The 27,335-nt window shown below is 40.2% G+C and overlaps 1 protein-coding gene and 1 pseudogene across 1 annotated transcript; one reads left to right on the top strand and one right to left on the bottom strand.

Annotated features, from left to right (window-relative positions):
* Positions 1–8,800: 8,800 nt before the first annotated feature.
* On the top strand, positions 8,801–9,932 carry LOC115744891. The gene has a single exon (XM_030680296.1). The coding sequence runs from the start codon at positions 8,908–8,910 to the stop codon at positions 9,754–9,756; it is 849 nt and encodes a 282-aa protein (XP_030536156.1). The 5' UTR covers positions 8,801–8,907; the 3' UTR covers positions 9,757–9,932.
* Positions 9,933–17,025: 7,093 nt separating this feature from the next.
* Positions 17,026–25,559, bottom strand: LOC115744854 (annotated as a pseudogene).
* Between the last annotated feature and the right edge of the window lie 1,776 nt (positions 25,560–27,335).

The raw sequence follows: 27,335 nt of genomic DNA, 5'->3' as shown, positions 1-27,335 counted from the left end.
TTCTTGAAGAATCCACTTGTTTTTCCAAGGCTACAAAGGATGAGAAATGGCAGCTCGCAATGCAATCCGAATACAAAGCACTAATGGACATGGCACATGGGATCTTGTTCCTCTTCCCGCTCATGCTCGATCCATCGGATGCAAATAGGTGTATAAGATTAAACTCCTCTCTAACGGAACTATTGAACGATATAAAGCAAGATTGGTCACCAAGGATTTTCATCAGCAAGAGGGTATCGATTACAGCAAGATGTTTAGCCCGGTGGCCAAGCCCCTTACCATACGTACAATCTTGTCTTTGGCATATTCTCAACATTGGTTCATTTGACAATTGGATGTCTCTAATTCATTCCTACATGGATTACTTGAGGAGCAAGTTTATATGACTCAACCGCAAGGTTTCATTGATGCGAGTAAGCCCAACTATGTTTGTCACCTTCGACACTCGTTATATGTTTTAAACAAGCGCCTCGTACTTGACACACATGCTTGAGTTTCTATTTGTACGACTTGGGATTTGTCATATCTGTCGCAACCTAAAAATCGAGAAAATCCTTAGGTTAATGGATTACTAGGCTAATTAGATGACTAATCTAATACGGACTCTCTTAAACCCTATCAAATCGCAACTTTGGGTTATTGTTCAAATGATTTAGGATTCGGAGTCACCACTAAATATTTTTGGTAGGTTGATTAGGAACTTAAATAAAGTATCGAGATAAATGCTTTATTTCTACAAATCAGAGATTTTAAGTTCGGGAACTTAATTTCGGTACCTTAAATTTCATGAAAAATCCTAAGTTGGACAACTCAACTTGAATTGTTTTCACTTCATATTCAAGAGGAGTGATTTTTGGGTTTTCACTTTTTAAATGAATGCAATGCATGATAATAATGACATGAATTCTACCTAAATGACAATATGATATGCAATGCAAGAATTATCCTGCAAAATTTAACTAACCAATTAAAACATGCAAGATAGACATGATATGAATGCAATGTAAGGTGAAACACAAAACAATTTATTCTAACCATGCATGACAAAACCAAAAGTCCGAATTCTATACTATGCAAGAAGACATGACTCCTAACTTAGATGACATGAATTACATAGATACCGACTTACATGATGTGCAAGTTAATTAAACGGCCAAAAGCATGATTTTCTACGTGGCAAATGAATAACATGGCATAGTGATGAAGTGAATATGACATGGCAAAAACATGACATGTAATATGCAAAAAAATGACAAAGCAAGACATGGTATGCAAATACGTAATATGAGAAAATATGATGTCACACAAACATGAGATATGCGAAGTATGACTTGGCGATTTATGCAAAAATGCGGAAAAGATGATGAGTACATAATATCTGAAAAAAAATGGTAGGCGAAATATAGTGATACTCGAAAACATGATATGCACAATAACATAGGAAATGCAAACATGACATGAGACATGTGAAACATGCATGAGATATGATTTTTTTTTTAATATTTTCACATGAATTTTCAGAAATTTGAGATATGCATGAGTGATTTGATTATCTTGATTTTATTCCAAATAATTCAATAAGATAGTCTTCTAGGAAATCATATCTTCCTAAAGTTTTAATTAGATAGCTTCCAAAAAACCGTATCTTACTAAAAATTTTAGGAATCTTAACATTTATGGAATCCAAACAAGATATAGATATCAACCATAATATCTGCAAATTCCAAACAAAACAAGAAAGCAATCAATCAAAATCGGTCCATGGATACAGCTTCTTATTTTTCGAAAATCACAACCCTCCTAATCCAAAATCGGCTTCTCGAAAATAGCGGTATAGATTGGATCGACTAATTTCCTGAGGATCGTATCCGAATGATTACTGCTGGGGCTTGTAAAATTTAGGAAATGCGTTGCCTTTAAGAAAGAAACTTTCTATTTATATTCAAAAAAATATGCTTGAAAACTTGAATCAATTCAATTCAAAGCAACTTTTTCCGAATTCTTTCGATAAAATTCAGAATCTTGCAAAAAATGCTTCCTTTGATTATCAAAACTTGACAATCAATGCTCGTTCCTCAAAAGGTTCTTAATTCCAATCCTTGATAGCAAAAGATGTGCCGAGTCAAGAAAGATTATGAACATATGCAGATTTCAGTCAAATATTCATAATATTGGAATCAGGAACATACCTAGATTGCAAGATATGTTTTCAATTTGAATTTGCACGGAACTTGGCGCCTAACTCAACACTTCGGATGGAATTGATTCACCTAGGCTCTCGCACGGATTGACTCACGGCAACAGTATGTATCTACCACAGTTTGATGCTCGGATGAACAGTGGGGAACAAGCAGCTGGGGCGGGGTCGTTTACAGCCAAAAAAAAAAAAGCAGAAGCAATGGCAGGAGCAGCCTTTACTCGAGTAGGCGTCAGCAGGCTGCACAAAAGACGAAGATTCGCCCAATAATCTCCAATGGGACTCGAGCAAAAGCGGGACAAGGACGAGACTTGGCCTGTTTGTTAAAAAAAATTTCCTGCGTTCGTCTCCAAGCGTTCTTCGTGCGCGTCATCGACTGGAGAGAGGCGAGACCTTGGTGATTAAAAGTGAAGTTCGTGCCACGGATATGTTGAAGTTCTCTGCTGGAACTTTTCACCGAGTGCCTCCAAAAATCACCCCTTCACAACCAAGTGGCTCCACGTCTGTATATTATGTGTCTGCTTGGCCAATGGATTTCTTCTATGCCTTCGAGAGAAATCAACACCACTTTTCCTTGTCTTCTCTTGTTGCCGTGAATGTTCCCTCTAATGTTAGAGGAGTGTCCCCCACCTTTCTTCTTGTGAGGCGTGGACTCAAAGAGAGAGAAGGAAGGAATCCTTCTGATTTTTGCACAAGGTGACCTCACCTCTAGCCGTCTCTCTCCTGTATTCCGCTCTCGATATTTCTGAATTTTCTGAGTAATGATGGATGATTTAAAACCCTAAGCTTTAGCTTGTTTATATAGGCATGAACGTTGCAAGCTTGGGGCCTCAGTTTTGTTAATTTTATAAAATAAATTCCGGGATCAAAATATGTGATCAATTAAGTCCCGAAGCGCCTAATTGCTTAAAATAAACTCAAAATTTTCTGCCACAAGGGGTTAGGATAGCTTTGGCCGAAAATCTGATTGTCTTGTGGGCTTGATTGTGCGATTCCGAGCTCAATTTAGGCTTTATTCAAAAAATTAGTCAATTAATTAAAGCCTTTTCGAATTTTAAGTGAGCAAAATGAGGAGAAAATAGGTCCAAACCTTCATAAAATTTTTGGCACACCCCACCATGCCTTAGCCGAATTTCTCTTGAAAGTTTGGATCCAGTGGCCTGTCAAATTAAACTCAATTCCTTCACCGTCGGTCCGAATGAATGTAACAAAAAAAATGCAATGCATGCTTAAAATAAATATTCTATGCATGAAGACTAATTAATCATTATTTTTGGCGAGAATCAAAACTAATTCTCATTTTTTATTAAAATAAATGATTAAAGAAAAATAAAAATTTAGGTATCAACAATATCCAAGGCCGACACCACCTTTTTTGTCGAACACACGACTGATTTCACCATTTGTTGGTGTACGTTGACGACATTAGTTTAACCGGTTCCCCAAATGCTCCATTACATGACCTCATGCAATCCGTTCGGCCGGAATTTGCTATCAAGGATTTAGGGTGTTAAAATATATCTCGAGTTTAAGCCCCTTGAACGAACTTGGCTCAAATTATTATTTGGTACGTAAGAGTTCAATGCCAAATATTAGATATTGTTCGGAGACAAATCTTGCGGAAACTGTTTCTATGTTTACTTCGTGAAGATAACAACGAAACAAGAAAAGTCCACGGTTTGTTTTTGGACTTGGCGGTGGGTTTTCTTCTGCAAATTAAAGGCAACTTTTATTCAACAACCCATGCAAGATAGACTCGGTCATGGGTAAGAGAAAGAATCAAAAGAATAAAATATATGGATTTCTTTTTGTGCAGAAGGATTCGGTTTTGGATTGCTTATCTTTTATATCTTTCTAGATATATATAAAGATAGCAGGAAAGTTCACGAAGACTTGAACTAGGACACGCTGGTTGATCCGTACGTAATATCTGTACGAAGTCTTGAAGCGCCGCTCCTGTGAGCGCTTGAGTGTGGGTCTTGTTCGTGAAGCCGAAGTTGTTCGCGAATTACATCCGCCGAAGAGCCAAGAGTGTTTGTAGTCGATAGAAAATCTGGTATAAGATTTATGTACAATTTCTTTACGAGATTGAGAGATTATTTCGTTAGGAATTAGGGGCTAAATATTGTGTACGTTCTTGAATATAATTGGGGCTTGGGAAACTCTTTGAGTTACTCGAGTTTGGTCTGTAATCTTCGTGTATCGCTCGTTCTATGGTGGAATTCGTTGCTGCTCTCCCCGTGGACGTAGGTTTTTATGACCGAATCACGTACATCCGATATCCGATTTATTTTCTTATTCTGTATATTTTATCGTTCGATCGCTTGTTCCGCGCTACAACATAGGGGGCATTCATTATTTTTTGGGGTTGAAGTGCTTCATACCAACGATGTGTTGCATCTTCACCAGGGTCAATTTGTGAGGAAAATACTGAAACCATTTACTTAGCAAGAAATTTGGTCCACGATAGGTTATCCTGAATATCTTCTTCAGGATCTTCATGTGCAACCACCCGAACCACCCGCTCTATGGTGCAATAACTTATTCACCATCTACTTATCCGCAAATCCTGTGTTTCATGCTCGAACTAAACATGTGGAAATTGATTACCATTTCATTCGGGAACGCATTACTTAGAAACAATTGATAGTCTACTATATTTCTACCGAAAAACAAACTGCCAATATCTTCACTAAGTATTTTTTCAAGTCAAGGTTACCCATTTCTTGTCATGTTTGTTCATGTTTTTTTGGTTGGCCCTTGAAGGAAACTGATTCCACAAAATGAACAACGAATATGCGGGAGATATACAAATAACATGCCCAAACGTAATCCAAAATTACGTCATTGATCAATAACGTATACATCATATTTCGGGACGTACCGTAATAGCCACAGATTAAATATCACCGTGCAATCTCGAGAGATTCCTCACTTCAATCAAGTGTTGGAGTGTAGAGAGCAAAAAGTGTCTATGTTATTCTCTATATACTATGTTCTCAATTTTCTGTCCATGGAAAAACTGACAAAAAGAATGAGAGAACTATCGACACCTAAGAGACGTGATATTATCGCGTTTCAAAAAAGTTGATAATTGCCAACAGTGGGTAAGGGTTGTGGTTGCTTATATGGGCAGACCACAATAAACCTCATGAAACCCAACACCCTTTAAAATATTGTTTATCTGATCACTCGTATAGCTGTTTATTATGCCTCAAGATGATTATTGGTCAAGACTAATGAAGAGTCACTTCCAGATTTCTTTGTTTTCTTCTTTCCGTATGTTCATCTTCAGATTGAAGAGTCTCCGATAACAGACAGCATCATTCGCATTGTTTGACGACTGGTGATGGCGATACGGGAATAAAGCCAGTGTAATTAAAGAAAAATTCTGGGCCTTTTGCTTTGTTTCCTAATATGAGTTTGTCATTTTTTCTCTTACTAAATCATTTTGGAGTTTCGATAATAAAAAAAAATCATTTTGGAGTTTAATATACTTCCGATTATACAATGGATATTACCTGAAGCAAGAAATTCTCAGCTAGTACTTGGACGAGACAAATACAACTATATCATGTTCTATATAATATGAAAAGCTTATCCGAAAATAAGGTGTAAGAGAGAGAAACTACATATTGCACATCACAAATTAGTCTCTTAAATCAATATGCTCTTCGAAGTTTATTTTGGGTGATCACACCGTAAACTTTCCAAGCTGCCCAAAATCCTTTGCAATAGTGCCTCTATGGATTATAAAATTACGTAGTTACCATATGAGGATCACAGCGACATGAGAGCTAGACGTGAACAAAGTATTTTGTCTCAAACACACAAAAGTAGTAGCACAAAAATAATGTGAAGTCAATCAAGATGTGACCTAGTTACTCATGCCCGTTTTTACAAATGACACCTTCTTTTGGTCTCTTATTCGATCGTAATCTATGATTTTATTTTCAGATTACCTTGCTAATTTTAAAAGAGAGATTATGCATCCTGTCGGGAGACTCACTTTCCCCCCACCAAATTGGAAGACTTTCAGTGTCCCTTCATCAAATTTATGACCAGATCAAGCTACTGTACGTACTTTGTCTTTGTTACATTAACCATCCAAGCATTATAATATACTTTGTCCCCTTCAATGATGGAGCAATGGAAGGCCCACAAGTAGCCGGAGACAGCATATAAATATATTTACAGTAGCATGCTAGATTACTCATCTTATAGAATCAAATCACAGTCCCAGACAAAATTTAATAAAATATTCAGGCATTGCCCTACGTAATTCAGCTGTCCGGATCAATTTTAGGGCTGCCCACAAATCTTTCTGCTAGCTTATTTTCCCAAGAAGCTGCATGATAATTACCACTGGCCATTTGGGTCCCAAGATTGCCCCTACCAAGAAGGGCAAAATTACAAATTATGCCAGAATGTAAGCCCAATGTTGCATGGGGCAAATGGGTCATTAAGGGGGTCTAATGGTTGTCGTTGGTCTCAGCTTTGTACTGGCTCTCACATGGCAAGAAAAAAAATTAATTCTCCTGTGAGCACATGGCTAGGGCTCCTATGATTCATGCTACAATCCACGCGAGCCCCTGGTCAAAGCAATTACAAAATTAAAGTATAATTCATCTTTGACTGATCCTAGTTTTAATTATGATTCCCAATTGTCCACTAGCACGTAAAAGAGATAAACCCTAGGCTTCCTCACCCTATATCATAATTCTTCTCTTCTTTCCAGACGCTGAAATCCCGTGGTGCAATGATTCAGACTGAAAACAGAAGATTTCAGTTTTCTTTTTAGATTTTTGCGCTGCTTTTTATTGCAATTGGAAACCATTTTACCATCCAAGGACATATGTTGATGTCCTATTTCCTGCGGTGGCATAGTAATTGATAAGTACATATAGGTTGGAAAATTATAGATCATTGGTGACTGAAATTCGCGAGGAGATTTCAGGTTTTAAAAGTTTGAAACAATGAGAGCATAAGATAAATTCCAGAGTTTAAGATTATCTCCACCAAAAGGGTGGTTTCTTTCATTGAAAACATTTCTCGGCAATTCGTTTTTCCAAAAATGATTTTTGCCAAATTATTTTACCAAAAAACGGTTTTTTTTTGTCTGGGTATATATTATTGAAAACATTTTTTTATCTAATGATTTCAATCTTATAACTTCATTAGAAGGAAAAAAAAATTATTCAAATTTTTAAATATTTTTTAATTTTTATTTTATTCTTTTTCTTATTCTTTATTTCTTTATTGTTCTTCTCCTTTCTTCATCCACTATCACCGGAGAGCCTCAAGGCCCACTAGAGGCCGACGGCCTCGAGGTTCGCCAAATCTGGCTCTATGGAGGCTCGTCGCCGGCCACTCGCAATGAGGGATGAAAAAAAGAAAAAGAAAAGAAAGTAATATTAAAATATTATAGAAATTAAATAGGAACAATTTCGGAAAGTACTTTCACCTCTTCGGATTGAGGAATTTACTTTCTTGATTATGTATATGAACTTTTCGTTGACTGAGTAGTTTTGCGATGAACCAAACGGGGTGAAAATTCAAAAAATTAATTCCAGAAAAACAATACGTAATGAAGGAAGCTGCACACTATCCTTCTTCGGTGTTTTGCTTCAAGTGCAATATCAACGGAACCCCTTCCTAGCATTAACTATTTCGAGGCAACCCTTGGCTTTTCTCATTAAGAGCAAATTAAGTATTATATCTCTTGTTAAATTATTCATCCATCCGAATCTAAGCATGTACTGTCATGATACTTACTAATAACCAATTAAGCATTTCATACCTCATAAAACTAGTCATCAAATTCGGATTCTTTTTATCCGGCACTTGCTTTAGTGTTCAAAATTAAATGATCATAGCTAAGGAAATTTGGAAAAATAACTAACATGCCGCTGTCGCCTATAATGTTAGAGTTCATACGACACCAACGCTTACTTTAATACTATCCTTTTCTTTTCTCGTTCTTTTTTGAACTTTTCCACTTGATAAAACAATCGAATCCAAACCCAAATTTTATAAGGAGGTGTGCAGATTGGATTGAAATTTTCAGAATCAGTAAGGAAGAACCCAAACAAAAATGATGTGTTTCTGGTTTATTTTTGCATGCAGAAGAAGATAGAAAGGGGCCAAGCCATTTGTCACGTGTCCCCAAGGAGGTCCATGTGCTGTTCCCACATTCTAACACACCACCATCACAACCTCTGATGTTTGGGCATATCCACACCAATTTCATTTTTTCTATTCAACCGACACACAAAAAAAAAAAAAAAAAAAAACAACAACACTGAGACTCACAATCATGTCAAAATTCAGACCTCAAATAAATAAATAAATAAAATATATTTATATGACATTTTTTTTACTGTAAAATTGATTAATAGCATATTGTAAATCACAAAAAATAGATAAAAAATAATTAAAAAAATTTTTAAGTCCACTCATTTAAGAATTTATTACTCACAACATACTGTTATTTTCACCGTCATCGAAAAATCGTTATACTAGCAAAGTCTGATATACATGTAAACATATATATATTAAGAAATGCAAAAAGAAATTTCAGCAAAATAAACAAATAAACACCATCCTTTGTGGTCTCCCTCCCTTTATAAGATCCCATCTCCACTACCCTCCCCTCTTGTTCCAATCTCTCTGTGTCTCTTCCCAAAACAGAGAAAGAAAAGGAAAAAATCATGGTTTCCCAAGAGAGCATTGACCCACCTCCCTCAGCCCCCAGGATCTCCTTCTCTGCAGATTTTCTTGACGAGGGCGACTTCATCTCCATCAACCCAGATGGCCATTTCCACGGCCAAGAAGCCAAAGCCGAAGAGATCACAACACTGGAGCTCGAGAAGAAGCCGAGGAACGGCGAGTTTGAGTTCTTGGTGGCCGCCAACGTGAGCCCCCACAAGATGATGACTGCGGACGAGCTCTTCTTCGAGGGAAAGCTGCTTCCTTTCTGGGAAATGGAGCAGTCCGAGAGGCTCAAGTGGATCACCCTTAAGCCGAAATCCGGAGACAGTGAAGAATCCCGAGATCAGGAACCAGATCGAGGTGAGGAAGAGATGAGGAACAAGAAGAACTGCCGTAATAGTCATAACAGAGACCAAGATCAAGAGCAGAACAGAGCAAGTTGGTTTCTTGACGACGACCCATCGCCGAGGCCGCCCAAGTGCACCGTCCTGTGGAAGGAGCTCCTGAGGCTGAGGACAAAGCAGAGCGCTTCGTCCGCCCTCTCGTCGTCGTCCTCTTCCTCGTCCACTTCGTCTTCCTCCAGCTCGCTCGGCGAGGCGGCCTCAGTAAACGAGAGGAAGGAGGCCAGAGACAGAGACACAGACAGGGAGAGCAATACTAACTATCTCCAGAGGATAAGGAAAGGGATGGAGAGGACGAGATCGAACAGCATTAGGATCAGGCCCATGGTGAACGTGCCCATCTGCAAGCACGTGAAGAGCGCGGGCGGCGGCGGCGGCGGGTCGTTGCGTCCTCTGTTTCCGCTCAAGAAAGGAAGAGTATCAGAGGCAGAGAGACGTGGAAGGTGAAGGCGGAGATGAAGGGTTGGGATCAGGGAGAGATGTGAAGATTTTCTCGTTTATGTTTTCCTTTTTTTATGTTTTCTTTTATCGTTTTCATTTTCGGATCGACTAATGTCGTTGTTACGGCGGATCTGCCGATTTAGGTTGTGCATAAGCTGACTTGTAACTTGCTTTTGTGGAATTAACGATGATTCATTACATCTTCGCTTCTTCCAGTCTCGTGAAAAGTCAGGAATCTGCCTTCCATGGTCGTCTCAAAATCACCTGTTCATTTCTTTTCCATTTAGCAGATGACTGTACCGGGAAACATAGGGATTAGTGTTGATCTTGAACCTCGGGGTTAGGGCCGAGCAAGACGGACTGCCAGACCAAATCGGGAATCGCCCATATCAAACTCTTGGTCCAAATTGACTGGTTCGATCCCGTTCTCGTTCCATAAAATTGAAATCGGTGATTTTTAGAGTGGTCGGATTCCTATTCCATAAAATTGGAACCGATGATTTTCGATCCTATTTTCAGTTCCAAGAGGATCGGACCGACTTGACTGGTGTAAACTTAATTTTAATCACTCTTAGTAGCTATTTTTATGATCCTAAAAGTTGAAAATTGATTTTTCTGATCCTATTCTCGATTCCTAAATGGGACGGGAACTGATCACCCTTTGAATCATTAAAAAAAAAAAAAAAAGGGGGGGGAGTGGAGATGAGTTTTTTGTTTCAAAGAAGGAAGGGAATCCACAGGAATTCGGGATGGAACTTATATGGAAGTATGTAATAATGGTCCAGTTGTACTTTTGGGCCTTCCCATTTGCGTTGTTTGCGGCGTATCTCATTTCTTTTTTTTTCATAGGGGCGTATCTGATTCATTCTGATCATTAAACCATGTTGGTTCTAATCCAATCAATATTAATAAGGAAATGAATTTATTGAGCTTCTGATTTTTTTTTTCCAGCGCTTTCTTTTTCGGATGTGCAGACAAAGGAGATATGTTCAATTGCGATGAACTTATAATGCAATCACATTCTCTAGTCCTATTGCCGTTTTGGTTTCTGTATTCTGGATTTATCCACTAGGTCAGTCTAGTTGGTTCTTTGCGCCTAGTTTTGGTGTAGCAGCTATATTTCCTGCATTAGTCCTCCACTCAAAGAAGTGATGGAAGTTATGTCTTAGCTTGGTTGGAAGCAATGGTTGTTCCTTCCAACCTTGTTCGAATAGGAAATGTTGGGCGGACTGGACACTCTAGGTTAGGCATTCCTTAACACTACACGTAATTAAATGTGTTAGGATTGAATTTTATCATTTGGGTCTTAAGGGGGCCAACTTATTCATATACAGAATAATAATGTCTCATTTCGCAAATTGACCCCTTCAGCCAAATTATGAAATGTTTAGACATGCTTAACAAGTAGGGTAACATATGAAACATGTCGAGTGGTAGATGTGTAACCACGTGTACACATCATAATATACGTTCAAGGATATTCCCACATATAATATTGAAAAAGAAGAAAAAACATTTCTACAAGTTTATTTGTAGAATATTTTCTGTCTTAAAGGTGTTAAATAATAATTAACACAGGTCTTTGACGAGTTTCAAATGACTAGCTAGATCGACCACGCCTAGAAGATGTTGAATTCAAGAATTGCCGTAATTGTGCTTTAAGCTAGAAATCCTCTCTATTTATATCTCTCCGTAAAGGTTGAGCTTTGTAATAGCATTCAAGTGTAAGTACAGTGGTTGTGTAATGATAGGATGATTTATCTTGCAAAAGGAGCAACACGTGCCAGTTATAATGGAATCCAGTTGTTATTAGGGTATTAGCTAAAAAGTGGATGTAGGCTTGGATATAAAGCCGAGCACTATCTACCATTATGTCATTAATCTTTAGTGTTCACCATCTGCCTTATCTGCTTACTATTATCACACACACTGTTCAAACATTTTTCACAATCTGGCTTGCTGATTGTTAAGTTATTCCACGAAATTTTTTCAATATCTTCAATCATTTATTCAACCCCCGTTCTAGGTTGTATTATTAGCCCCAACTGTATCCACCTTACCCTTTTCGAAATCATGTTCGAATGTAAATGTGCTCAATTTCTCATACTAAGCTTTCGGTACTTGTTTGAGTCCATAGAGTGCATTGTTTAGTCGATATACATCATTGATCTCGTTTGGGTCTTCCAAACCTAGTGATTGTTCTACAAACACTTGCTCATTGATATAATTATTTAGAAAAACACTTTTGACATCCATTTGATGGAAGTAAGTATAAGCTAATAATAATCTTATTGCTTCTAATCTTGCAACAGGAGCATATGTCTCAACATAATCAATATCTTCATTTTGAGAATATTTTTTAGCAACTAGTCTGGCCTTGTTGTATACAACATTACCTTTGTCACCAAGTTTGTTTTTAAATATCCAATTTGTATCGATGACAGGACGATCTTGAGGTCAAGATACAAGTTCCCAAACTTCGTTGACCTTGAATTGATATAGTTCTTTTTGTATAACTTCAATCTATTTTTTAATCAGTGATAACTTTATCATTTCCTTTCGGTTTGATCTCATATATCAGTGCCAATGAATTCATCAAATCCTTGAATAATGACCTAGTTTTGATTCATTCATCAATCTTTTCGAGGATTTGCTTCTTGGGATGTTCTTATTTGGATCTCCAACCTTTTGGTAGAGATGTAGGATTTGAACTTTGTGCTTCCGGTTGCTGTCATCGGTTGGTATAGGCATCAACATATATTCTTCATTATTATCAGCTTGCACACCCTTAATGTTATCCTTGAACTTGACATTTGGATTTCTGCATTTCCTGAGAAACAATGTTAAACACGCAGTATGCTCTACTAGAAGTTGAGTAGCCAAGCAAAATATCTTCGCTTGCTTGGGGATCATATTATCCAACATTGTCATTGGCATTCATAAGAATGTAACATTTGAACCCAAATATATGAAAGTATGAAATAGTGGGCTTTCTATCTTTGAAGATTTTATAGGGTGTTTTCTCCAACAATGGTGTCAAGAGTACCCTGCTCATCGTATAGCAAGCTATGGCGACAGCTTCTGCTCAGAAGTAAGTAGGAACACCGCTTTTTATCATCTTGGTTCTCGCCATTTCTTGGAGAGACTGAGTTCTTCTTTCAGCAGCACTATTTTGTTAAGGAGTGTAGGCAGTAGATAAATTGTGGTTCAGACAATTTTCATCAATATCGAAGAAGCTTTAATTCTCAAACGCCCCTACATGATGAGTTCTTATTGTAGTGATGTTGTATCTCTTTTCATTTTGAACTTTTCATTTGCAGCTATTACCCATGTGATTCTCAATAATCATCAACAATAATAAAACAATACCTCTTTCCTCCGAGACTTAAGGTTTTGTTGGTCCGAATCGATCCGTATGCAATAGCTGCAATTGCGGGAGGCATGGATGCTGCCATTGAGTAATTGAAGGCTTGATTTTTGGTCCCTTGGAGTAGGGAGGTATTGATTCTTACAATCCTATGTGCAGGAATATTTACTCCTTTCTAGGATTCACTTACTAGGATCTAATTGCTTTATAGGATTCCTTTTTCAAATAATGTAGTTTGTTTTTTTGTTTTTTCCCATTCAATAGATTGCAATTTCGTGAAAATTTTAAGTATTTTGGGAGCAAGTTGAAGTAAACCAAACTAGCTCTGTCACGAAATCTCTCTCAAGGCTGGTCTTGTACATGACCTTTCCCAAAGTTTAGTGAAAATTGTTTTGAAAATAGCATGCTAACCACTTGCATCACGAGCATAGATAGCATCACGTATCTTTCGAATAGAACTCGTTGCGACTTGGAAACGCAGGAGGGGCATGACATATTTGATGATCTAGCCGGGGAGTGACGCTCTGAATTCTGCAATACACAAAGGAGCCGCATCGCAACTTGTACTTATTGTTGCATATCGTCCCTACATTCGGCGTAACATACATGTACACCATGTTTTGTAGGGGAAAAGAGTAAAACCAAAGCGTTTTCCGAGTCGAAGATCAGACATCCATTCCGATAAATCGATTTTCACGTGCCCTCTTCCTTCAAATAGGGGCAATCCACGGTCACCCATTTTTCAAATCGTCCTCTATGCTTGATATTAGAGTTTAACACCTTATCTTCGCAGGAAAGTTGCTGCATTAGATCTAACAATTGTCTCGTCCAGAAATGCTTCTTGGTGGAGGTCATGTCTTTCGCGTCAAAATTTTCTTGATAAACTTTTTGGCATAACAATCTGTTTGTATTGAAATTGCAATGTATCTTGTGCTCAAAGTTGATAAACTCTTAAGATGCTAATATCTTTCGAGAAAAAGGATTTTGCATGACATTTTGCTTGTTTAGTTCACCAATTCCACCCGAAACTTGTCAAGTTAGACGGCTCAATGAATGGGATGAGATGCTGGGAATGCCAAACCTGTCTAGATAAGGAAAGCCAAACCCTATCCTATGCACCGTCCATCATACGTGTTTTATGAGATTAGTGCAGAAAACATTCCATGTTCATAAAGTAAAGAGTTATCATGTGAAGGATATGCAAACTAAAATGATGAGGGGCTTTTTGTTGCCCTATCGTAAACAATGCAGGTAAACCATTGTGTAACCCTTATGAGCTTAAATGTCGGAAGAATCTCCGTCAAAGTAGTCCCGTCAATAACCACCCCACACACCGGGTAGAATGGGGGTGAAGTTGATATTACACAGGGAGAAAAAATGAGGCAAATTTTTTTTTTTTCCCTCCCTTAAATCAATCTTCAAGTGTCTTTATCACATATGAACTCAAACAAGAATTTAAGCGTCCCGAAATGATGAAGAGCTTTTTATTTTCCTATCATGCACACTTTTATCTCTTGCATAGCCTACTTGAGACTGTAATTTTGTTTCTAAATCCGGTTGGTGATCAATATCATCCTTTCACACTGGGGTAAAGCATATGAGTTCCCACAATGACAGCATGAGCCCCCTGAGGTTAAAAAAAATGCTAAGTTGTTCAAGAGCTGACGAAACTGCAAAAGTCAAAGTCTAGCTTGTCCGTGAATGTATAGAAAAGGAAAACTAAGAAGAGCAAAAAGACGAGAGAGGAAAGAAAATTTGTGGATGTTGTTATGAAAACCCAATTGGATGGGATGCAAAGCGAAAGTATCAAGGCCAATGGCCCTAGGGAGGGAGCCGAGCTCTCTCAATTCTCGGGCGATCTATAGATGTGAAATCAATGTTAAGACTCTCGTGGCCCGCCAAGCATCTACACGAAAAGATAATTCTCAATGCAAAGGAAGATGATCGGTAATAGCGTAGGTATGATCATTAGTTTCATCTTTGAGCCTAGCAAACCCTTTCATTTCCCATCCCCTTAACTAAGTCTAAGTTTGCCTCCCTTATGCAGTTCCTTCAGATTATAATGCTCAAATTGACGTAGGAGTTTCAAATGTTAAAAGTTTTGTCCGAATAAGTGCGTGCAAGATTGTTTCTATCTCATTTGCTGGTGCTTGACTTGTAAACTCAAGAACGTCTCTTTCTAAGACATACAATTTGAATTACGGCTTTTGCTAAGCCGTTGACCAAGCCTATATTACAGTCTTAATAAAAGACCGTTCAGATTGGTAAGGTCGTATTGTTTGCGAGAAACTCGAGACTCGACAATATGACCACGGTGAGATCGAGTGATAATTCCTTTCTCCCCGCATCAATGGACAGGAGAAAGCGAAGTTCTAAATGAGAGTAGGTGAAATGTCCTTTCGGACCGAAAGTCTCTCGTTACGTACTCTAAGCGAATCCGCAGAGTTAATAAAGATCGTATTGACGATGACTTTTTTCCTGTGAAAATTCGATGATGCGGACACGACGAAATGGCCATGCATAACCCTCAATTATTGACGAAAACGATTGTTTTAGAACATGCAATAGATTTTGACTGTTTAGCTCTTTCAATATACAAACGTTTGCTCTAAACATGCTTGACAGGAAGCACTCAAAAACCAATGCCATTCCAGATTTATTTCCAGATTTGGACTTGAGATCTAAGTCCTTAATTACTAACCACCTCAGTAATTAAAAGCAGGTGAGGAACCCGCATTTATCATCCGGTGGGTGGTTCGACTTTCGAAATCATCGGAGTACTCAACACGGTTTAAATCGCTAGTTATAAGACCACGGAAAATCTCAAAATGATACATTTGTGATAAATTTTACCCAAATTAATTTTTGGACCACAAAAAACTCCAAATTAATACACTTGTGATAAATTTACTCAAAAATTAATTTTTTTATCACCAAAAATCCCAAACCGGTACATCTATGACAAAACGAAAAACTCCAAATTTGTACACATGTGACTAACAAAGGGTAAAAACACCAAACCGGTACACCCACCAACCGCCTCGTGCCGTCCGACTCAGCAAATTAACAATAAAATTTAACGAAACTAATAGAGGGTAAATTTGTTACGTATATACCAATTTGGCATTTTGGTGATAAAAGAATTAATTTGAAACAAATCTGCCTATCAATTTAGGGGTTTTCGTGGTAGTGATACTTTATATAAGCAAAATAATCCTACTAGCATACCTCCTATTTAGACATATAGGCAGGATAGAATAAGGTTTGTTGAGAATACATGGCATCTTGTTTGAATGGTCTTGTCCACTACCTCTTTCCTTGGATTGGGTTCACATATAGGAAGAGATCAGCTTCTCCATCCAGCATTCAGTATCGAGCTGATGCGAAGATCTCGTAGGAATTATGATTCAGGAAAACACAATCCTTGCTAACAGAAACGCATATTACAGCTTGAAGATTCTTGACAACAATGACAATTGTCCGAGTGAGGGTATGTCGGAAAATTCAGAACCTCAGCCCTTCATTATAGACAATCATTCTTGTACTATACATAAATCAGCAAGCAAATTCATAAAATTACAGGCTAGAGGATGGCAAAGCTACGCAGGATGGCAAGAACTTTATTGAAAAAAGAAGCTATGAAAGAGAGCATCATCCTACCCACCGATCGATGGCCGAGTTGGTTTGAGTTCAGTTCCTTTCACGAGAGGTCCTAGGTTCAAAACTCCTCGACGCCAGTGTCTTAAGTGGGGGGTCGTGGTGCTTGGCTCCTGCGCTAGCCCCTCTCGAGAACTAGTCGTGCTCCACCGCTGTGTTGAGCGAAGCTCACCGACCGCGCGGAACCTCGGTCATCAACAAAAAAAAAAAAAAGAGCATCATCCTTAATCAAAATATCTCAACTGAACTAATCAGGCAGTCTTGTCACACACCACAAAACTCCCTGGACTGACTGTAACGCCCTTAGTGCAGTTGTCGGTTTTGTATATTCCTACAAGTCGATCCGCAAGCTCAAACATGTTGTTTCTGAGGCTGCACATAGCATATATAAAACATGCGTATGGTGATTTGGGAGAACATTGTCATCTAAAATATATTTAGACTATCTCCTAGCCAATGTACCTTATAATAATGAATTGTGCATCCTTCGTTCGATCTTTGCCATAGTATCCCAGAATAGAAACATTTTTGAAGCCTGAGAAATTATAACAAGTACGACCAAGGTTGGAACAGGGGCAAAATTAGCAGCATGCCAAGGAAAGAAATGAAATCTGGAATGTGCACCAAGTACCTAGAGCAGCATCGATGTCATCCATCACATATAGCGGAGTGGGTTTGTAGTGATGAAGGGAAAATACAAGAGCTAATGAGCTGAGAATCTGAAGGTTCAAAAGGGCAATTAGTCATGCCAGCACATAAAGCTTCGCCAAATAAGCTGGGCGGAGCAAGTATGTTTTCTAGTTACCTTTTCCCCGCCAGACAAGTTGGCGATATTCTTCCGGCTTTTCTTTGGCGGCCTGACGCTGAAGACCACACCTTCAGAGAAGGGATCCAAAGAGAACCAATCCAAGTTCTGCATTACCTCCTAGTGTGATCATCTGTTTTCTAAAACATAAGGATCAGAAGAAAAAGTACCGCAGGTGCATAGCACCTGATATAGTTTGGAAGCTATTTTCCACGAGGGCACAAATAATTGAGCCTAGTAACTGAAAAGTCAAGTTAATTGGGAGATGAACTAGACAAGGCAAGAGATGGGGCAGCATCATCATCATCTATAACAGTTTGTGCAGGGTAGATCAAATCAACTAGTAAAGAATTGAGATATATTGTCATGAACCTCTGCAGACATGTGCAGGGTAAGATGTATAGATATACAATTACTCAAATAGGGGATAGAAATTAGAACCTGATACATCTCTTTTAACTTCAGAGATATTGTATTAAATCCTGTCATGAACTCATCCAGCCTAATGTCAAAATACCTGTTAGAACTATTTCAATGTCAAGAAGCAGTATAAAATATAATTATTCTTACCTCTTCTTTCTCCACTCATCATACTGTTTCTTTCTGTCATCTCATGTCGAGTGATATGATTAAGAACATCGACTCGTTCATCATATGACGCAACTTTCTTCCTGTACCTGTACATACAAAGAAAATTACTCCAGAAACTCTTCTCATGCATCTCAAGGTGGAGAGGTTATTGAGAGCAAGGAGAAGAAGTCCCTACTCTGAGATTGAATCAATATTAGGACTCATTTCCTTGAGTTGTACTTCTAATAATGCTAACACCTCAAGCGCCCTCCTCAAGTCAAAATTCTCGGCCAGAGACTTATCAGTCAATGTAGCTTGAAGCTTTGCAGGATCCACTGAATCTCTGTGAATCCTACAAAAGAGAAAACACGATATGAAAACCTATGCAGCGCTCTGCCAAAATAATTTCTTTTCTGTAAACCAACATAATGTCCCATATGATTTGCAAGTGCAACTTGCAGATCCTCATGTCTTTTCTGGTCACGTTTTGCCTTTGATTCCAATTCCTCGTATGTCTTCTTCATGCCTTGCAATTTGAAATCAGCATCAACCTGCAGTGCTAAGAAACTCCAATCATATGTCCCTCTTTGTGGATGATAGGAGCAGGAAGCGGAAAAGGTTTTGCCAGATGGTACCTCTGACGCCCGCAATTCATCCACAGACCTTTGCACTCTCCCATATTCAGAATTTGCTTTCTCCATAACTTCCCTATGCTGATCTAAAAGCTAAAAGCAAGCACCCAAAGATACATGACATGTCGACATCAACCAGCAGCCACATGTTGCTTTGTCTAGAGACCACAAAGATACCCGGTGGCATATGCCCAGACTAAACAGAGCACTATAATGCCTTCCGCAAATTTTTGTAATCTTCTTTAACTTTGAATGCTTTCTGTTCTCTTTCTTGGAAGGCAGACCATAATTTCTCCTCCTCCTCAAAGTCTCTCTTTCTCCTTCGTTGCCTCCTCAGTCCCTTTCCTTAAATTTTTCATCTTTTTCTTGCCAGTATCAATCTGCAATTTGCCATGTGGCTGATCTCCGTCTTGTGTCGATCAATATCCTGATAGTGGAAAGATGAATTTATAGACTTTTGACAGCATAATTCAATGTCGCGAGATTTCTTACAGACTGAATCTTAGAGACCTGGACTTACTGCACTTTCATCTTTCCCCCTCCAGCATCTATTTTCTTCTGCAGCTCCAACACCTGAAAACAAATGTCATCACCACGAGGCGTAAGCAGAAGACATGTCCAGTTTAAAGTAACACAGGCTAGATTCTCTACTTCGCCTGTTATGCCATGTTTATACACGGATCAGCGACAACAGGTGACATTTAGTTGCACAACAATAAAAGCAGCAAAAACTTGTTAGAAGAACAATCATTTAAACGCACACTACCTTCAGTTTCTTGGACCATAACACAATCCTACCAATCTCCTTTTCTTCGTCACCAGTAATTTCCTGGACTTCCCCAAGCCTATCAAGCTCATCCTTCCCTAACTTTGATGCTGCCTTCAAAGAACCAAGTCATTCTTCAAGGTCTCTATGCTGGGAATGCAAACTGTCTACCTGTAACGCGCCATCTTTGTCCGTAAGTATCAGTACATATGACAATAACAACATGACTGAAATTAATAGGTACCTCCTTGTGGCACTTAGCCAATTCCATCTCCAGATTTGCAAGTGCTTCTTTGCAGGACTGGTAACACCTCACTGCATTAGCTATTTGTCATTGCAGATCGCTTAATTTATCGGACAAGGTAGAAAGCTTGTTCTCTGCATTTCCAACCGCTTCTGCAGACACTGTAGCGCTTCGAATGCATGTATCCACCTTACCACCATGTGGTTTACTTCCCCGGCCGCTCATGGTCCCAGATTTTTCAATCAGTTCTCCATCTAGTGTTACAACAAGTCTAATATCTCTATTTCCACTGCAAGCATTTGTGTTGCCTGAAAGTTGTACATAAGTGTGATCACATCACAGGCCATAAGGACTAAGTTATCTTTCTGACGAAAACAAGCCTTGCCAATCGGAAGTTCGATTATTTCAATCTTGTCGCTCTAACTTACAGGACTTCTTTTTTTTTTTTTTTGGTAAAGGTAAGATTTGTATTGACTTTAACCAAAACGCAGCTTTACAAGAGCGAAACCCGACACCACAGAGAGATCTTGCACTCATGTTGACACCAGTCGATGTCACTGGGGGCGCAAGGGTGTCGTGGGTTCAAAAAGAGGGGTTAGTAACCCAAAACAGCTTACAAGAAAGAAATGGCCAAACAAGCGGCCAAAGAGCAAATAACCGAAATCTAGGACGAACCTCCTATCAAATAAAAATAGACGGATTGATGCTCCAGCTAGCTTGCATCCTCCGGTTTCTAGAGGTGTCTTCCCCTTGTTCGAACGTAAAGGCCTTATCCCTTACAACCTTCTCAAGGTGCTTCTTAATAGCTGGCAAAATAGCGAGTCTGATTCCGAAAAAGGATGTGATTCCTTTCCTTCCAAATTATGTGGCACATGGCTCCAAAAGAGAAGCGAGCAATACTCTAGCGAAAGCTTTGGCCAGAAATGTGCTTCATGGCCCACTGTAAGTTATCTTGCCAGCACTTGTTCTGCCAAGCAAGACTACACTTGGCTGCCCAAAAGAGAGCAAGGGCTCCGGTGGTGCGGCAACCGAAAAATAGGTGGTCGATAAAATCTGGCCTACAAATACAAAAAGCACAAGCAGCATCCGCAATTCTGCCGTAATTAAGCGACAGAACCTGGGTAGGCAACCTGTTTCGCGTGATCAGCCAAAGGCGAAAGGCATGCCAAGGAGCAAAAGCACGATCCCAGATGAATGAATGCCAAGGCACAACCTGCCCTTTTGTGGCGAATTATATCCCAAGCAGTGGCAACGGAGAAGACTCCCGAGGAATGACCCAGCCAGACAAAGCGATCACTACCCTGAGTAAGCGGGGGGAGTGGCTCCGACCAAGCTGTAATTGTGGCCGTGACATGTGATGGGTGCCCAGAATAGGAGATAAATTACGCCACCGTGGCCTTACGATGTATACCCGAATGATAGATGTCCATATCCGAGAAGATTTTGTTGAGAGGTCCTCTCTGATGCCAAAAATCAAACCAGAATGACACATTGCAACCATTGCCAAGCCGCCACCTGAAGAGGTGTTGAAAATCCGAGCGAAGACCAAGAACCTTTTTCCAAGCCCACAAACAAAAAGTTGGCTTCGTGGCTATCCAAAAATTCTTGTTCTTCAGGAAAGTAGAATGAATCCATTTGCACCACAAAGATTTCTTGTCAGTAAAGAGAATCCAAATGCGTTTGAGCATAGCCACCCTATTGCAATTACTAAGCTTGCGAATGCCAGGGCCCCTTTCTCCTTTGGGAGACATAACATCTTCCCAAGAGACTTTCGCACCACCTACTCCAAGTCCCGAACCTTTCCAAAGGAATCGTTTGAGGATCTACTCAATGCAACCTAATACCGATCTAGGAACTACAAACACATTGCCCAATAGACATGAACCGCATGAAGAACTGACCTTATGAGTTGTAGCCAACCAGCAAAGGAGAGAAATCGCTGCGACCACGACTGTGCTCTAGCTGTGATTGAATTCACCAAGGAGCTACAATCTACCTTGCCGAGTCTTGATGCAATAATAGGAACCCCAAATACTGGACCGGTAATGTTCTACAATATGTTTCCGAGTACCTCCCGAAGAGGTAGACCACGTGAATCTGTGGTCCACATATCTAAGATCTTCCAATCCAGCTTAAGCATGGCACGATCCGGAACTCATCAAACGAAGGAAGCCAACTGTTAGAGCTACTCAACCCATCCGAAGGGTCTCTGATGGCATTAAAGTCCCCTGCAATAAGCCAGGGGGAAGTAGCCAAGGCCACATTGGTCTGAGTAAGATCTGCCCATAAAGAATGCCTAGATACAAAGGTATGTTCCGCATATATGACCGAAAGGTAACAGCCCTTATTGATGGCCAAAAACTACAGATGCCCATGGATAGCCTGCGAGGATGAGTAAGACAAAACAAAATTTGCAAGCAAAGGATTTCATCCAACCCAAATTCTCCCTCGATAAGAATGATCATAATTAGCGCACCACACCCAGCCAGGCAGCAAATTAGACGTGATATTGGAGAATAGGGACTGCGGTACCTTAGTCTCCAGAATACCAATACAACAAAGATCCTTGGATCTAACCAAATTCCTAATCTCAGCTTGTTTCAAGGGGTCAGCCATACCCCTAATATTCCAAACTCCTTTATACATATGTACAAAGAGGGACAAGAGTTACCATTTCCCTCGGCCCCCCCCCCTTTTTTTCTTGGCGGTCGGTTTGGCCATTTTAGCAGAGCTAGGGCCACTATCCGAGCTCAATTCCTGTTGTACATCCACAGGAGGAGGGGGACATATCGCTGGTTGCTTGCCGAGAGTACATTCGGGCCCTTGAGAATCACCAGCCTTCTTTCGGGTGTTTGGAATGGCTGGGGGGAAATCCTCATTATCCTCACTACCAACGTTACTGGGCTCATCATCAAGAACATCCTCCGAGTCAGATGAGGCCGCCGAGGCAGTCCGAGGTGCCACAATAGGTCTGGACACCAGAGCATCGCAAGCTGCAGGGACCAGAGCAGAGGTCATTGTCGAGGACCCTGCAAGATCAGCAGATGCAGCCACATTCCCAGCAATTGGTGGGGCAGAATTACCAAGTCTGGTTGGTGCATGACCCTGCTTTTTAGAGACTTGGTCTGGTGCACTAGGCATAGCCAACGACCCTGCAAGATCATTAGGAGCAGCCATAGTCCCAACAATATCAGTAGAGGTAGAGATACCGAGTTTGGCTGGTGCACAGCCCTGTTCTTTGCCGACATTCTCCCACTCGTATTCCACTTTGACCGAGAGAGTCTCACCATTTAACAATACCTCGACAGAATCACGGAGAGGCTGTTTTGCACTGATCTCGACAGATGCCCGGGCGTAGGAGATCATTTTCATTTGCTCCGTTTGGAGATCCACATATAGTGGCCTTCCGATCGCACTCACCACAGCACTTATTCCACGGGCAGACCACAGAGAATAGGGCATATTTCTCAGCCGAATCCATACCGGGAGGGCGTCATGGTGGCCTTCCCTGAGGTCCATCTTTGGATGCCACTGTTGGAGAATTAGTGGCACATTCACGACCGTCAAAGGGCCACCGTCAAGTGCCTTGTGACGAAAATCTTCGTCTGGTATGTGGAAGAAGTAGAAACCATCGTCGTTGGGCATCACTTCGGACAAATGAGGACCCCATATGTGTTTCACAGCCAACTCGGTAAGTTTGAATGGGAGCGTTTCACCGATATAGTAGCCGACGAGGCATTCTCTCCACTTGGGATTAGCGGCTTCAAGTATTTCATCCGATATGTGCACGACAGGTTTACCACCGACAAAGGAGGGAGGGACATAAGTTAAATCATACCATGTCGCAGCAGATTTGGCAACAGCAGCCCAGGAGCGGGGTGGGGATCGATTTGCCTCCTCGGAGGCACGATCGAGGGATTGCGGTGGCTTGGATGGATTCCTACGACAGCTCCGCCCGCGCCTACTAGCATGCGGGTCTTGCGGGACCTGGCTCGACGCAGCTGGATTTCGAGCAACGTCTGCAGAAACTGCAGATTTCCCCTTCGCAGAAGCTGAAGCTGCAGGGGGTTGCAAGGCACCTTCGGCGGACACCAGCCGGACACTAGCAGCTTCCTCAGACATCACGGGATTCCCTGGGGGCTTAGCCTTCGCCGAGGCAGGAGGCTTTTGCGGGAGAGATCCCTCCCGGTTCAGCAGACGGGCGGCCATACAAAGACCTAACGTAGATCCGACACAGGGGCCACAAGAGCGCGCACTCCAAACCAAGATCCCAACGGTGGGAAGGGAGTAGCGAGTGGGGGCGACTTATGACTCCCAAAATCAGGACGAACCGACGATGGGATCGCCGGGAATCGCTGAAAACCGAAACTGATGAACAGTAGCAGTCGGGCAGAGGCGAGAGAGGGAGAGAAACCGTGTGAGCAGTGCCAGCGACTCATAGAAGTTGCAACGCATAGGCTCGCTTTCTGTAGTAACTCAAACACATGCCTGTGCTGTGCTCGTTGTTTCCACCACTATATAGTCGAGTCCCGGACATGCCGTTGATATAGCAATCTCGTACTTTGCTGCAAGGGAAGTCAGTTCAGCATCTGATCTATTAAAGATTATCTAGTATTTTCAGAGCGAACAAAAGACAGCTTCGAATTCATAAATTTTGGACCATCCACTTGAATATTGGCTCGCATCTTAATTGATCATGAGATTAGCAGGGTGTTTCATAAAGATGGGATTGGCCTACCTGAAGTGAGCTCCGTCGACATTAAAAGTAGCAACAGAAATCGGAATATGAGCAAACTATGAACGCAGTTCTGTTTTCGCGTTAAGCTCAACCGGCAAGATTCTGTGACAAGGATTGACCTGAAGAATCAAGAAACGGTTGTTGTCCATGCCTGCTTCTTTCCCTCTCAATAATTTAGCGACCTCGGCGAAGTTACTCAAGCGGTTATTAATGTAATACTTGGAGGAGTTGTCTCGTAGCGCAACCCGGCTTATTTCAAAATCACTTCCTGGAAGAGCTTCATATCCACCGTCATCCAGGATTTTTGAAAAACTAATTTGTTAAAAACATGTGAACACTGTGACTCTGCAACAAAATTAGGCTATAGATGGAAGTCCTTGTTACCAAATCCACAATTTCCTGAAAGTAGACAGAAACACTGGCGCTGTCAAGATTCTGGTGATTAGTCGAGCTATGGATAAGCTCCGAAGCCTTTTCAAGCCTCATCTGCAGAGACATGCCCAAATTTCCGCAAACGCGAGATCAGTTTAGCAATGTGGTTTCTGAACAGCTTTATAGAATTTACCGTTGAAGATCATGCATCTGCAAATATACCTGCTTTGCTCTCTTCCCGAACACGAAAAGCACAGCATCTATCACTTTGCTCTTCCTGCTCCCATTCGGTCCGACTACAGCTGAAAATTTCTGAAAAAATCCACAACACCCAGAACTCAATGGTCGTATATCGCCAGCCACAAACCTGTTTACCTCTTTTTCAAACGACTAACATGGGAATTTCTCAAAATCTGAAAGGCGAAATTCCTGCTTCTTCGCTACAAGACCAACAAATTCAAGCTAACGGCAACAAGTTCCACAGCAGAAGACGTCGAGATCCTAACCTTGTGAAAAGGGCCCACGCGCTGCTTCCCGGCGTAGGACTTGAAGTTCCTCATCACCATCTCCTTGATGAACAGCCTCGCAAGCTGCTTCCTCTTGACGACCTCCGACCCGGCTCGCGGGCCATCGCGTCGGCCCCATTCTCCATCCCCATTTCCTTCGATTCGAGCTTGCCTGTGCTGCTCCGCAGCCGATCAAGCTCTCGAATTCGTTCAGCGGGTGCTGGCGAAACCAAGGAAGAGAAACCAGCGAGCCCTCTCCAAAATCAGAACACGTAAGGATGTATGACTCTCCGATCTCTCCGAATCTCCAGTTTCCTGTGCGAGTGGACTTACAAGTAGACGAATCATGCAAAATGGCGGGAAAGTGAATTTCGAGAGGCTGCTTTGAATTCAGGGAGGCCAGCGAATGGTCTGACTGGATCGGGCTCAGAGGCCTAAGTTAATTGGGCTTCCCCTAACATCTCCATGGGAATATATATATTTTGGACCTCAAAGAGAAACAGCAAAAGGAACCCCCCGTCATAATGGACTTTGTCTATAAGTTCTCTTCAAGAAAGAAAAATATTTGGAGAAAACTTATGGGGCATGGGTGGTGAGGTAAACATCACGTCACCTCTGGATAGCTACCGCCGAGTTAGATCATATAATAGCATTCATGCCTAGAGTGAAATATCGAAACTTCGGCTCCTGCTAGGTTGACCTATACTCCACACAATGCATCCATACAATTCCAACTTCAAGACTTGAATAGTCTCTTATTTTGGGGAAAAAAAATATGAGACCAAAAGCCATTCTAAAAATGTTAAAGGAATTTTTATTAAAGGAAAAGGCAATTTTCCTTGTATTTTTTTTAATTGTCCATGTTGACATAATTAAAATAAAACTTATAAAAAAAGAAAAAAAATGACTTTAGAGTTTATAGTAGGTTTGTTTCTAGGAAGCAGTTCTTTTTAGTCTTCAACATCATTAAAGAGAATTTTAGTAACTGTCTCTTCTTTAGTCAAAAGATTAAAATTTTGAATTTAGCTAAGGGGGTTACTATCCCGGGGCTTAAGAACGAGGCTCTATAATGTTCTTTGTCTAACTCATTTTGGATTACTCTACCGCGCTTTACCTTTTATTTGCCTATTATTACTATTTTTTCACTATGGCTTTATAATATTCTTTGCAGCCCCCGCTGCATCTTTTTTTATATAAAAAAATTACTTATTTTTTAATATAACTTCAATAAATTTTACGCTTGAAAGTCGGATTTGGACCAAAACAACGTCGTTTCGGCCACGTCGGCGCCTCGTAGGATAGAGTAAATATAAAAAAAAGTCACATCGGTATTTTTTGCTAGTCTAATTAGACGAAGTTAATAAAATGACTCAATTGCATCAATTTAATAAGTTTTAAGACTTGATTACATTTTTTACAAGTTTTAGGACTCAATTAAAATTGTTTGATAAATTTTAGGCTTTCTTGTGCGCATATAGGTGTTATCCAAAAAACGTATTGAAACTTATTACATCAATTATCGTGTGTAAGTATGTCTTACATGTTTATCATGTACACGTGTTAACATATTTGTAAACAAGTTACGAGACGCTGACATGTCTTATAATTGTGTCTGACATGTTATCCACTGAATTAGCAGTGCTGTACTCTGTGTCAACGCAGTTAGACGCGTTTAATAAACATTTCGTGTTTGGGTAGCAATACTCACCTTTATATCCAGGTTTCGTCATCATATGATTAACATGACCGTTCATTTCTAGAAAATAATAAAAAGGAAATGGAGAAAAAAATTAACTAAAAAATTAACATCACGAAAATAATCAACAATAATGTTGAAAAATAAAATTTATTATCAACTGATGAAAGTTTTAATAAAACTAGTAAGACATTTAAAGAAAAAGAAACACTAATAAGTTAAAAGGAAAAAG

The sequence above is a fragment of the Rhodamnia argentea genome, chromosome 6, assembly GCF_020921035.1.
Source record: "Rhodamnia argentea isolate NSW1041297 chromosome 6, ASM2092103v1, whole genome shotgun sequence".
NCBI lineage: Eukaryota > Viridiplantae > Streptophyta > Magnoliopsida > Myrtales > Myrtaceae > Rhodamnia > Rhodamnia argentea.
The sequence above is the reverse complement of the archived record's forward strand: the minus strand, read 5'-3'. Positions and strand labels throughout refer to the sequence as shown.